The sequence below is a fragment of the Colossoma macropomum genome, unplaced genomic scaffold, assembly GCF_904425465.1.
Source record: "Colossoma macropomum unplaced genomic scaffold, Colossoma_macropomum, whole genome shotgun sequence".
In the NCBI taxonomy this organism is placed as follows: Eukaryota; Metazoa; Chordata; class Actinopteri; order Characiformes; family Serrasalmidae; genus Colossoma; species Colossoma macropomum.
Genome location: NW_023494797.1, coordinates 16015105 through 16029014, shown reverse-complemented (window position 1 = coordinate 16029014; position 13910 = coordinate 16015105). Strand labels below are relative to the sequence as shown.

The 13910-nt window shown below is 40.0% G+C and overlaps 1 protein-coding gene across 1 annotated transcript in view; it reads left to right on the top strand.

The window, feature by feature from the left end:
• piezo1 (piezo-type mechanosensitive ion channel component 1) overlaps positions 1-13910 on the top strand; it is a 134844-nt gene that overhangs the window by 56784 nt on the left and 64150 nt on the right. The window contains 4 exon segments of the mRNA XM_036584417.1: positions 3893-4088; positions 5850-6063; positions 12543-12711; positions 12848-12946. Of these exon segments, the coding sequence (XP_036440310.1) occupies positions 3893-4088; positions 5850-6063; positions 12543-12711; positions 12848-12946 (678 nt within the window).

Sequence of the window (13910 nt, the reverse complement as noted above, 5' to 3'; positions counted from 1 at the left end):
TCAACACCAGCTGCACTGAAGCCTGACTAACAGCCGTCACCTGCCTGACAGTGTCTGACAGATGGGCATTTAAGCGTTCTGAGGAGAAAGTGATGTCTGTTGTGACCTTTATAAGGCTGTGTTCACATTACAGGCCTGAAGTGGCACGAATCTAGATTTTTTGTCTCACTCTGACACCAATGTGATTTTTTTCTTAACAGCTGTATGAACACTTGTCCAAACTACATATTTGATAAGTGGGAGTGCGACACGACCCATGCTAAATTGATTTTTCGTTTTGATTGACATTTTACGTTTTAAAAATGTCTCACTTCTGCAGAGCTTTAAAGGGCCCACATCATAGTAAAACGTCATTTTAATTAAAATAACGTCGTATGTAAGCACTGTTGTTTCAAAACATACCATTCACTCCTCAGTCCATATATGGAAACTATGCTGAAAAAACTGCCTGTTTTGAATGTACAGTTTTTCTAATGTTATGAAAAACCGACACATCTACATATTTATCCATCTATTTAGCAGTTTAGCCCCGCCCACTCACTTATAAGGCATGCTTCTGCCCAGACTGCTTTTTGAATGAAGCACAATACAGACAGCCAATCAGAACAGAGCTCATTTACATATAATCAGTAGCAGCATGTTATTTCTAATGTATAACGACAGGAAAATGGTCATGTAGAAATGAGTTATGACTTTTTGGTTCGTAGCACCATACAGATGATATAATTGGACCTCAGAGACAAAAATAAAATACAGTATAACTGTAGCGTCTGGGCCCTTTAAGTACTGAGTTCTCCACCTGCTGAGGGACTTTCAACAACACAGACCCCCAAAATCACCACCCTGAGAAATTTATGAGCCACTTTAGGAAAAAGCTTCAGAGTGGCACCTTTATGTGCGAAGTGTTGGCCTCATCATCGGGAGATCACGAGTTTCATCCCCACACTGTAAAACGTGGTTTGATAGTCTAACCTAAAAACACACGACTTCACACGAGCACAAATACAGGCGACTCATAAGACAGTAAAGCTGGATTTCACGTCAAACAAAGATGATTTTTACAGTCTAAGAATAAAATAACCACTAAGACACCATCAGAGCACTCAGAGCCTGTTTACACTCAGCCGCTTCGTTATATATGTAAATGAGCTCCGTTCTGATTGGCTGCTCTGTAACTGTGCCTCATTCAAAAAGCAGTCCAGACTGAAACACTCCTTATAATCAGGGTTAATAGGCGGAGCTAAATTGCTGGAGTCCGAATAAGCGGATATAAAGAAATTTCTTTCTTTCTTTCTTTCTTTCTTTCTTTCTCCCCCACTCGTTTGTTTTTCTTTGTCTCTTTTCCCCCACTTTTTCTTTCTCTCTCTGCTCATTTTCTCTCCCTATTTCTCTTTCTTTCTTTCGTTGTTTCTTTCTTTCTTTCTCCCCAGTCATTTCTTTTTCCACTTTTTATCTCTCTACTCTTTCTTTCTTTCTTTCTTTCTTTCTTTCCCTATTTAATTTTCCACCTCCCTCTCTCCCTCTCTCTCTCCCTCCTGCTTCCTCTCTCTCTCTCTCTCTCTCTCTCTCTCTCTCTCTCTCTCTCTCTCTCTCTCTCGCTTGCTCGCTCGCTGGGCAGGATGACCCCAATCATTCATCACAGTGTTAGCCTATGTGGGCGTCTGTTAGCTGATGTATTAGCATTGGCAGTTAGTTTTCTCCTTCAGGCATGTTAAGCTGACCAGTGTGAGCAGCAGTTTGAAAAGATGCGGTGAAAACTCTGTGTTTTGGGTGAAGCTTGTGCTTCAGCCTCCCAGCCTGGAAGCATCGTATCGCATGAGGGATGATCTGGGTAGCTGTTTGGAAATGAGAATGACTAAATAGAGGAGCTGCCTGAGTAAAAATGAAATCTTAAAAAAAAAGAACTTAAAATAAATAAATAAATAAATAATAATAATAAAAAAGCCCAGTCATTTTAGCATCGGTGTATGCATAGGATCCCCACTCAATTTAGTAATAGGATGCATTCAGATACCTTCACTCTTAAAAAAGATGGTTCTTCATGGGTTCTTTAGTAAAGAAAAAGAAGTTCTATATAGAACCATGAACACTCTGAGAACCCTTTGCACGATTAAAGCGTTCTTTCAATTGTTAATTGTTGCTTCACATTGATGGAGAATGTGTTGTATGTGGTTTTATATAGAACCCTTTTCAAAAAGGTTCTGTATAGCACCAAAAAGGGTTCTCCTATTGTTACAGTCTTGACATCTTAACAATTACAGAACCCTTTTGGGTGCTAAATAGAACACTTTTCAAAAAAGTTCTATGTAGAATCAAATGAAACACACTCTACCAATCTAAAGAAGCATTTCATGATGCAAAGAACCCTTTAATCATGCAAAGGGTACTCTGGGTGCTCATGGTTCTATATAGAACTATTTTCTCTACTAAAGAACCCTTGAAGAAGTGTTTAGTTCTAATCACTAACAGTGGTTTCCACAAAAGATGGATATTGAGACAGAGATGTAAATGTAGATGGAGGTTTAAATTTACAAACACATTCGTTTTTTTGATTTTTCTATACTAGTAAGTGGCCATGAGGCCATAATGAGTGCAGTCAGATCAGCTTGTGTGCTTCACTGTAAACTTCACTCACCACGGTCATCATCCAGTGTGGACAGCAGGTCAACGGCAACTTGATGATGAAATGTGTGCTGCAGATCCTTTTATGGCACTAATGATAGATATGGGTCGCTCTCTCTCTCTCTCTCTGTGTATGTGTCTCTCTCTCTTTCTTTCTCTGCTCTCTCCCTGCTTTCTCTCTCTCCCTCTCCCTCTGTCTGTCTGTCTCTCTCTCTCTGCTGTCTCTCTGTTTCCCTCTCCCTCTTTGCTGTCTTTCTCTCTCTCTCTCTCTCTCTCTCTCTCTCTCTCTCTCTCTCTCTGTTTCTCTCTCTCTCTGTCTCTCTCTCTCTCTCAGCCACATTTTCCCAGGTTATCAGACCCTGCTGGGACAGTATCTGCTCTGTTTTTGTGCAGCTTTGTTCCGTCTGTCGGAGCTCAGTGACTGACGTTTACCTGCCTTCATAAAAATGACCGTTTTAAACTCATAGAGCTGCTTTTTTGTTGTTAATAGAGGTTATTTGATTATGAAGAGTTATTTCTTTGCCATTCTTTATCTGTGTCTGAATGAGCTCTGGAGAACGTTGTTGTTGTTGTTTTGTTGTTGTTTGTCTTCGTCTTCTTCTTCTCCCTTTTTTCCACATGCTTCTCCTCCTTTTCAGTTTCTCCTCCTCCTTCTCCTTATCTTTCTTCTTCTTCTTTTTCTCATTGTCTGTCTTCTTATTCTCCTTTTCCCTCTCCTTCTCTCCATTGTCTTTCTCTTTCTCCATCTTCTCATTTTCTTTCTCTTTTTTTCTCATTGTCATTCTCTTTGTTCTTCTCATTGTCCTTCTTTTTTTTCTTCTCATTGTTCTTCTCTGTCTCCTTCTTCTTCTTCTCATTGTCCTTCTACTTCTTTTTCCATTGTCCTTGTCTTTCTGCTTCTTGTTGAAACTGAAATGTTACTCAGAACATAATCGTTCGTAGGGCATCTTTCGTACAAGTAGAAGTGTAAAGTACTTTACAGAGCAGTGATAAAATTAAATAACATAACTAATGAAAAGAAACTAATGTAATAACATAATGAATTGATATTATTACAGAAATTGAGACAATAACATAAATAACACCAAAAACAGGGTAGAACTGTAAATAAAAGCCAAATTTAAAAGATCTGATGTGGAATGATTTTTAAAAGAATGTACAGAGCTCACCAAGTAATAAGCATATATCAGTGAAGAGTGCGGCTCTTTCAGAGGAGAGATGTACTAACTTTTTCTGTTGAATATTAATACTATCCTTGTCCTCATTCTAGGAGGCTGGTACAGATGAGGAAGAGGAGGATGAGGATGAAGATGAGGAGGAGGAGGAGGATGGTAGGCAGTCATCCAGTGCGCCGGAGGAAGAGTCCAGCAGAGCAGATCTGCTGGCCGCCCGCCTGAGAGCCGCGGCCCAGCGCTTCCTCAGGAACGTGGGCCGGATCCTGGCCGTCACACTGCTGGCTCTGGCTGGTAAGAGAAATAAGAAATATACACATATGGAGGAATGACCCGGAGGAGCTCTTCAGGTCAGCTTCTCAGAGTCAGAGCAGTCAGAGCGCAGCAAAGAACACAAATCTCACATCAGCATCCAGGCAGGACGAGGTTTTGATGTCCATGCTCTATCCTAAAAGTGATAGTTCAGCAAAAAATCAAATATGCTGAACCCCCCACCACCACCATCCGCTCACCCAAGACATGTTCAGTGTCTGAAGTTTGCTTCTTTAGTGTTATATTGGAGCTAAAAGGTGTCCTGCACATATTAGGAACCCAGCAGTTTTACTCTATGGGGAAAAGGTAAATTACCGTTATCACTTCCTGTGGTAAACCAAATTTTTCCAAACCAGATACATTTTCTTGTGTACGTTTTCCCTTCAAGTGGCACTGGATCCCTTGAATTAAAGGGTCTGTGAAGAGTTGAAATGTGATTATTTCTACATACGTGCCACGTGCAAGCAGACTCTACTGCCACCGAAATGATGTTGCGTGGAAGTAAATCCAACTTCAGCACTGTATCAACACCAGTCACTCAGCCTAAAAGTGCCAAAGAAACTTAACTGCCACGTTTCATGAAGCTGGCTGCTTTGTGTGGGTTATTTTGGTGAGGTTGCCAGTCTCATGATGTCAGCAATAGCTGTACTTTGGCTTGTTAATGACCACGGAATTCAGAGGATCCAGCAACATTCGGCTGAAAAAATGTATGTATATTAAAATGTATCAGTTTCAGAACATTTCTGTTTACAAGAGGCTGCGATAACAGCGATTTAGGAAAAATGTATTCATTTAAGCCACTAGAGAAAACCTGCCTTGGCCTAGAGTCCCTAAACTGGGCATGACACTGACTGCAGAATGACGACATGACTTGAGAGATCTATTGTTCGAACTGCCTAAATCAACACCTTCTTCGATCTGTGTCTAGTTGTTTAGCTTGTCGGGACCAAGGGCTGTGAATGAAAAAGAAATCTTTTAATACCAGCTAAACACTTTCACTAATAACTGTTCTAAGTTCTCAAAAGATGTAAAAAAGGAAAGAGTCTTCAGACGCTGAGTTTGTGGAGGAGGGAAAAAGGCTTCTTCTTTATTTCAGCATCAAGTGGCACAGGGTCTCGAGAGACCCCAACTGAGCAAATACAGTGTTCAAAACAACAGTTTATAAACCATTTATCTGGGGTAGTTTGATGTTCATTCTCTAATAGGTGCATCTCTTCGTCCATCAATTTGGCCATTGCATGTTGTGCTCCTAAAAGCTGGTTTCATCTGGTTTTTACCAGTCTGCTTTACTTTACCGACCCTTTGTGAGAGAATCAATATTATCTGCTAGCCAATACTACCTATTTGGTTATTGATTAAAATACCTATTCTATTTGGTTGCTGATTAAGGGAATGTTTATTCAAAATCTCAGTCAAGCTTTTGATCATTTTTAAGAGTAACAGCTTGACACAGCTTTTTTGCCCACTTTAATGGAATAATTTACCCTGAAATGCTGCCATTAAGGAAGAACGGTAATGGGAACCAGTTAGCATTGGAATAGATCATTGTTGGCTTTCGTTTACTGTTTTTTCAGTGAACTGCTTTTTTTTTTTAAAGTTACTTGGAACACACATCCATCTCCCTCCAAGACTCCTCATTCCCTCTCACATTCAGTGCCTTATGAGGATCATAAGAACAAGGGTTCTTCTTGGTTTCTGTATTACCATTAAAAACTGTTGTGTGTTTTGTGTTGCTTTCCTCAGGGATCACCTTGCCCTCCGCCTTCTCTGCCCTCTACTTCCTGCTGTTCATCGGTGTGTGTACCTGGTGGGCCTGCCACTTTCCCATCAGCCAACTGGGCTTCAATGCGCTGTGTGTGATGGTCAGCTTCTTCACGGCGGGCCACCTTGTGTGTCTATACCTGTACCAGAGTACTTTTGCCCAGAGCATCTTCACCCCGGACAGTCTGTGGGCCAGGTACGCTTCCGCATTGCCGTCTGCATCCAGACACATAACTACAGTTCAGGGCACAGATCCAGCATGCTGCACTCACAAACCTGAATGTTGGGTTTGTTTGCTGTACCCAAGTATGATTATTGGTCATCTCTGCAATATCCTCTTCCATTCGCACTGGTTTGTTTGGCCTGTCAGGTCTTTTTCTGGAGCAGTATAAAGACACAGTTACAGTTACGTAGTTGGTGGGTGGAGAATGATGCTGTATGTTGGAGAAAGTTGGTGTTTATTAGCGAACGATGGTGCTTTGTGGAGAAAGAGTGTATTTGGGAGTGTTTGGTCAAGAACATGTGTTTGATGGTGAGCACTGGCATTTGGTGGAGGACATTAGCTGTTGGTGGAGGGTGTTGGCCTTTGGAGGTGAACCCTGGCTATTGGTGCAGAACACTGGCTTTCATTGGCTGTGTTTACATGCAACGACATTTTGCCCGATCTGATTGAGTACATTCCAGTTCTAGATTAAGACTGAGGTGTTTATATGCTCCCTCTCAAAAGACAGCATGTTCTGAGACACATAAGCTGTCCCACTGTTGTCTTTTAAAGATCAAAGCATAAACTTCGTCTTCTGTTTCTGCTCTGCCATGTTGAACGGTGTGCATATATATATATATATATATATCATATATATATATATATATATATATAATATATATATATATATATATACATGTTGAACTTTTGCTATGATGTGACGAACATGATCAGAATGTACTTAAACTTTCAGATTGGGAATGTAATCAGATACAGGCGTTTACATGGCTATTATTCTTCTATTTAATGGATTATTTACAGGATTACCCAATCAGATAGGAATAGTATTCCAAATGGCCTCAGTTGGACTAGTCTGTTCTGACTGAGCTGTTTACATGGACGTATTCTATTCCGATTGAGATATTAGTCGGATTATGAACAGATTATTAGGCTGCATCTAAACGTGGCTATTGGAAATGATGGTGTTTGTTAGGAAAATGATAGTGTTGAATGTTAATGTTACTGCTTACTGGAGAAAGATATTGGAAGGAGACCATTGACATTTATTGGAAAACAGTGGCATTTGTTTAAGGACGTTCTTATTTTTCTTCTCCTTCTTCTCCTTCTTCTTGGTGTTTGGTGGAGAACATTGACGTTTGGTGGAGAACCTTAACATTTACTGGAGAATTTTAACATTTGGTTTAGAATATTGATGTTTGGTGGGGAACATTGGCATGTGGAGGAGAAAGTTGACTTTTGATGGGGAACATTAATGTTTAGTTAGAAACACTGGTATTTTTCTTCTTCACCTTCTTGGTGTTTGATGAGCATTGGCATTTGGTGGAGAACAATAACGTTTGATGGAGAACATTGGCATTTGGTGGAGAACAATAACGTTTGATGGAGAACATTGGCATTTGGTGGAGAACAATAACATTTGATGGAGAACATTGGCATTTGGTGGAGAACACTAACGTTTGTTGGAATATTGGCATTTGGTGGAGAACATTGATGTTTGATGGAGAACATTGGCATTTTGTGGACAGAACTGACATTTGGTGAAGAGCTCTGGCATTTGGTTTAGAATTTCGGCATTTGGTTTTGGATGTTGATGTTTTGTGAAGAACATTGGCATTTGGTGAAGAAACTTGGTATTTGACAAAGAACCTTGATGTTGGTTAAGGACATTGATTTTCTTCTTGGTGTTTGATGGAACATTGGCATTGGTAAAGAACACTGATGTTTAGTGGCAGACATTGGTATTTTGTGAAAAACACTGGCATTTAGTTTATAATGTTGATGTTCTGTGGAGAACATTGGCATTTGGTGACATTGGCAATTAGTATTTGATGGAGAACATTGATGTAGGTTAAGAACATTGGTATTCTTCCTCTTGGTGTTTGATGGAATATTGACATTGGGTGGAGAACATTGACGTTTGGTGGAGAACACTGAGGTTTGATAGGGAAACTGGCCGTAGTTGAAAACACTGGCATTCTTCTTTATTCTTGTTCTTCTTGATTTTTGATGGAGAACATTGGCGTATTGTGGAGAACACTCACATTTGGTCGAGAACATTACTGTTTGGTGGAGAACTTTGACATTTGGTTTAGAGCACTGACGTTTGTTGAAGAACTTTGGGTCAATATGTCAAAAATTATTGAACAAGACGGACCGGTTTCTGCTTCATTAGCCTTTAAAGCCACACTGGAGACCGACTGGCATGTTTTCACTGGGCTGTTGAGAGCGATGGTGGAGACATTTATAATCACCCCCTCATTCACTCGTCTGTTAAGAGTGATTTATAATCACCCCCTCATTCCTGTCTTCCTCCAGATCCTACCACTCACTTTAAATGAGTGGTGTCATCACTTTGCATTATGGGTATGTGTTATGTAAGTATGAGAAACGGGGGAATGTAGAGGTGGTGCGTGATGAATGTAGGAGGCTGTATTGTTTGTGAGCTCACAGCTCGGAGGGAGACGTGTGGAGCTTTAGAGTGAGTGTGTGAGCGAGTACAGGATGAAGGCTTTTGGCTAGGAATGCTGGAATGTTCTGGAATATTGGTTTTCTGGTGAGTTAGTGAAGGATTGAGGCAGTGGGGATGGTGCAGAGAGACATAACTATGGCATGACCTCTTTGCATTTCTGCTTGCTGGCAGTGCACTGTGCCAACCTGGCAACCTGGCACAGCACTGAGGAATAAACCTTAGAACTGGACACATCTGGAGGATATCTTTCTCCCACACACACACACACACACACACACACACACACACACACTCACACTCTTTTACTGGCTGTGTTTCCTGCTTAGTCAGGGTGCCAGCTGTGTGCATTCCTCCCATCCCACAAATCTCTCTTGACCTTTGCTCTGTCACGGAGATGATGATAGATAGCAGTTGCATTGCTGTAAAATGACCTGCCAAGTTTCAGGGGTTCACGCGCACCCACCCCCACTCAGTCAACCACTTAATAACCTGCGGTTTATATACAACAAGGGCTTAATCAAATTCTGGCCACTATTAAGTTCAAATTCTATATCATGATACCTTCCAAATACAGTCAACGTCAGAAATATTGGCAACCTTCATGCTTTTATTGTCAAAAAAATTTTGGAACAAAATAAAGGTTTCCTCTCATACATTTTCATAAAAATGCAGATTCTGAAAAAATTTGCACCCCAAATTTGAGTATTTGGTAGAGCCTCCCCTGGCGAGAACGACAGCACTCAACCCCTTTCTGTAGTGTTAAACAAGGTTGGAGAACACTTTTGGGGGGATCTTGGACCACTCTTCCATGTGGAACATTTCCAACTCATTGAGATTCTTGGGTTTTCACTTGTGAACTGCCCTTTTCAGTTGAGACCACAGATTTTCAACTGGTGACAAGTCTGGACACTGAGAGGTCCATTGCAAAACCTTGATTTTGTGTTGCTGCAACTATGTCTTTGTCGATTTTAGCGCGTGCTACAGGTCATTGTCTTGTCAAGCACTTTCCGGCTTAAATGTTATGGTGTTGAATGGAATTCATTATGCCACTGACCTTAACAAAAGCCCCTGGACCAGCAAAACAGCCCCAAAAGCATCAAAGAGCCTCCACTATATTTTACCGTAGGTATGAGGTGCCGGTTTTTGTACTCTGTCTATCAAACATGATGATGGTCTGCATGGCTGGACAGCTCAATTTTTGTGTCTTCTAACCACAACACACAATTCCCGTTGTAATTCCAATGTTGCTTGGCAAAGTTCAGGCGCTGGGATTTTGTCTCAGCCTCAGGAAGAGCTTCTTTTGTGAAACTTGTCCAAAAAGCTCCTGGTCATTGAGGTGGCATCTCACTGCTGACTTTGAAACTGTGAAACCACAAAATGCAACTAAACTTCGTGATCTTTGTGCTTCTCTTTGCCTTTCTTAGTATCCTCCTCACTGTGAGTGGGGTCAGTATGCAGATACGTCCCCTTCCAGGCAAATGTTCAACTGTTCCATGCTTTTGACACTGTGGCCCTGATTGTTTTTATTGGCAATTTCAACTTTTGTAGTAATTTCCCAATCTGTGCAGCTCAACAGCTTTTTCTCATTTAGGCTGAAAGCATTTGGGTTTTTCTCATGTTGTTACCTGTGTGTTACCTCATATTTATACCCCAGTGAAACAGGAAATGGTCATAGACAACAATAAAGTCCCTTACACGAAAAGCAATATCAAGAAACATTTTTCGCCAACGACACACATTCCTTTGGTGTTATTTATAGTATTCATCAAGGGTGCCAATAATTTTGCCAGATATGTTTTTGACAGAATAAACTATTCCAATGACACAACAGCAGCCAGGAATAAGCTTTATTGAATGAATAGTGAGCAGTTTTTCCAAACATTTGTGCAAAAATAGAATCATTGGATGTATGACCTGTATTTGATTAATGGTTAATCGGATGATATTTAAAGGGACCATAACATGGAAAATGGACTTTTCCTTTATTTTTTTCCTTTATTTGAAGTAAAAGAGTTTGACATACTATTAAGAGCTTGAAAGAAAATCTGGGTTCTTTAACCCCTTTTATAAAAAAAGGGGTCGTTTTTGATACTGAATTAAAATTTGATAAGCAAATAAATGCAGTGGTCAAGGCTAGTTTCTTCCATCTTAGGACAATCTCCAAATTAAAATCATTTCTTAATCCTTCAGATTTGGAAAACGTCATTCATGCCTTTGTGACATCTAGATTGGGATTACTGTAATACACTATATTTTGGAATTAACGAAGCATCTCTGGCTCGTTTACATCCGGGTCACAATGCTGCAGCCCGAATGTTAACTGGTACGAAGAAAAGAGAGCACATTACTCCAGTTTTAGCGTCCTTACACTGGCTCCCAGTGCATTACAGAGTCCAATGTAGAATGGCATTGATGGTTTTTAAAGCTCTGAATGGTCAGGCACCTGCATATGTTGTGGACTTTGTATATATGCGCCCTCAAGATCTTAAGATCTCCGTCCCAATCACTTTTAACTGTTCCACAGTCTCGTCTTAAACAGAAAGGGGATCGTGCTTTTGCTGTCGCCGCACCAAGACTTTGGAATGATCTCCCAAGTGACATCAGGCTTCATCTGTGACTGTTTTAAAACAAAGCTTAAAACACATTTTTATCAATTAGCATTCAGCAGTCGCTGAACTGTGGACTGAGGTCTACACACTGTTGTGTGAATGTATGGTGGTGATCGGAAGGTGGGAATCCTTTTTGTTTTATTGTAAAGCTCTTTGGTTTTAAATGTGCTATATAAATAAAATTTACTTACTATTAATTCCTTGTTTGTACAGCTGACACAGGAAAACGTTTTGATTTGCTCCTTTTTCGTGATGTCACAAAAACCAACACATTTTCATAAATCCTATTGACCTACGCTTCCTATAGACGTTTAGCTCATGATGAAATTATAAGGGATGTAGGAACAGCTTTTTAAGTGAAGCACAATACAGTCCAGCCGATTACGAAAGAGCTTATTTATATATATCAGTCTTAAAGGCACAGTAACAAAATCAGCCCATGAACAGACCTCAAAGAAAAAAAATAAAGCACAAGAATGCTGGATGTTAGCAGTTCAGCATTCAGAAAGTTAATGTTAGCACTGATAATGTTGATGATCCGTTCTCACTGAGTGTTAGCAAACTATGCTCAAATAAAATCTCACAAACTTAATATAGCTGGTTATGACTGGACTGTTTTGCTCTGTTTTCTTTTCTTAAAGTGATGCCAGAGAAAGTTTTACACAGTCCTGTAAATGTTAAGTGTCCTTTGAAAACGAATGGTGAATGGCGAATGGTGAGCAGTGAACGGTCAGGGTCTGGTACCCTCAGTGTACTGGTATAATCAATATATCACCCTCCACTGCTATACAAAAGTTTGTGCACCTTTGGATAAGTGACATATCTTGTTGTTTTTCTGATTTTCTGGAAATACGTTAACACGTCCTCTACTGTAGAGGTTCCCAGTCCCAGTCCTGGGGACCCCATGCTTGGCTGGTTGTATGTTTTCTCTGCTCTACACACTCAGCCTAGGCCTCGGGAACCGTATTAAGTAGTTAATGAGATAAATAGATAATGTGAAATAAATAGTATTTGTGCATTAGTGTTTGCAAATATATGTACTGTGTAGAGATTTTAACTTCTTTTTACTTAAAAAAAAAAAATCGACAAAGCATTAAAAAAACATGATTTGACCAAACTTTTACAAGAGACTGATTGCAAAGGACAGTTTAGAACACATTTGTTTAGGTTAACGTTCGCTTTGTTTATTGGGTCTCTTTTACTTTATATTTTATAATTGTTAATGCACTAATATGCTATTATTAATTTAGCTTTCCAATGTTCTGATCATCTTCTTGTATAAAGCACTTTGAATTATTGTACCTAAAATAAAAAATGCTACAAAAATAATATTTGTTTGTTTGTTTGTTTGTTTGTTTATGCTCTTCCTCCAGGCTCTTTGGCCTCAAGGACATAATAAAGCCTACGAACTGTTCCTCCTTCGGTGACCTCATCCTTAACACAGAGCATGACTGGCCAGTATACGTCAACCCTGGCATCCTCCTGCTCCTCTACATCACCGTGGCAACCGTTCTGAAGATCAGCAGCCATAGTTACACTGAGGTGTCTGCATGCACACTTTTTTAAAGCTGTTAATTAAGCAGTTTCTCTAAAGAGTCATGCAGAGTAAACACAAATACCATAGGGCACTACTGTAAAGTGAGGTTGGTGCTTATTATTGTTTTTGTTTGTTGCACAGACTATTGTGGGCGAAGCCAAGGTTACAGAAAGTGGAAATGGAGAGGAGGTGGAGCTAAGACCGTGGGCGGGCCGAAAAAGCCCTGGAGATGACACTAAGGTGGGTCTGAAGACGTATATATGCACGCATTTACATGTGTGTATCATCGCTGTCGTGCAAAAACCTTGTATCTCCAATTTTGTATTTTTTTCCTTTATCGTCTGCGCTTTGCATTGTGTGAACATTTTATGATGAATGCAACAACAGAAATGGTCTAAATTTATTTTTAAAATATTTACCTTTTTACCTCAACTTCCATTGTAAGATCAGAACGTTTCTTCCTTGTCCTGTGAAATTTTTCTATTTCGGTGGTGAAAGGTTTTGTTCACACAGCTATGATATGTTTCATACATGTTAGAATGCCATTACCAGAGGTGTGGACTCAAGTCATATGACTTGGACTCGAGTCATATGACTTGGACTCGAGTCTGACTCGAGTCACGAATTTGATGACTTTAGACTCGACTTGAGAAAATCGAGAAAGATTTGGAACTTGACCTCGACTTCAACACCAGTGACTCGGACTCAGCACAGCACTTAACCTCCAGTCTTACTGCAGAAACTAGTAGCAAAACAAAAGAAAAGCTCTTTCTATTTGAACGATTTTAACAGCCTCTGCAGGGAAAACAAGCACAACATTGACCACAAGGCTGAAGTTGACTTGTTATCCGCAAGCTCCAATAGGAATTTCCCGTTCCACCTTAAATGGTGCAGCTGGCGCTAGAGCGTAACTGCTGCACCGTTTAAGGTGGAACGGAAAATTCTAATAAGAAGCTGGCGAAAAAAAGTCCATTTCAGGGTTCCATCTAAAATATAAAACGACATGAGTTTTGTATTTTTGCTGGAAGAAAAAAAAATATTAATAAAAAATGAATATGCAGCCATACACTGTTAACATGCTGTCATTAAAAGGCTACAGTTCTGTTACCATTATTCAGTGTTATGGCCTTAAATTAGCTGAAGAATGTGTACTGACTTGTTTAGGACTCGAAGATTAGGACTTTTAACTTGAGACTCGACTTGG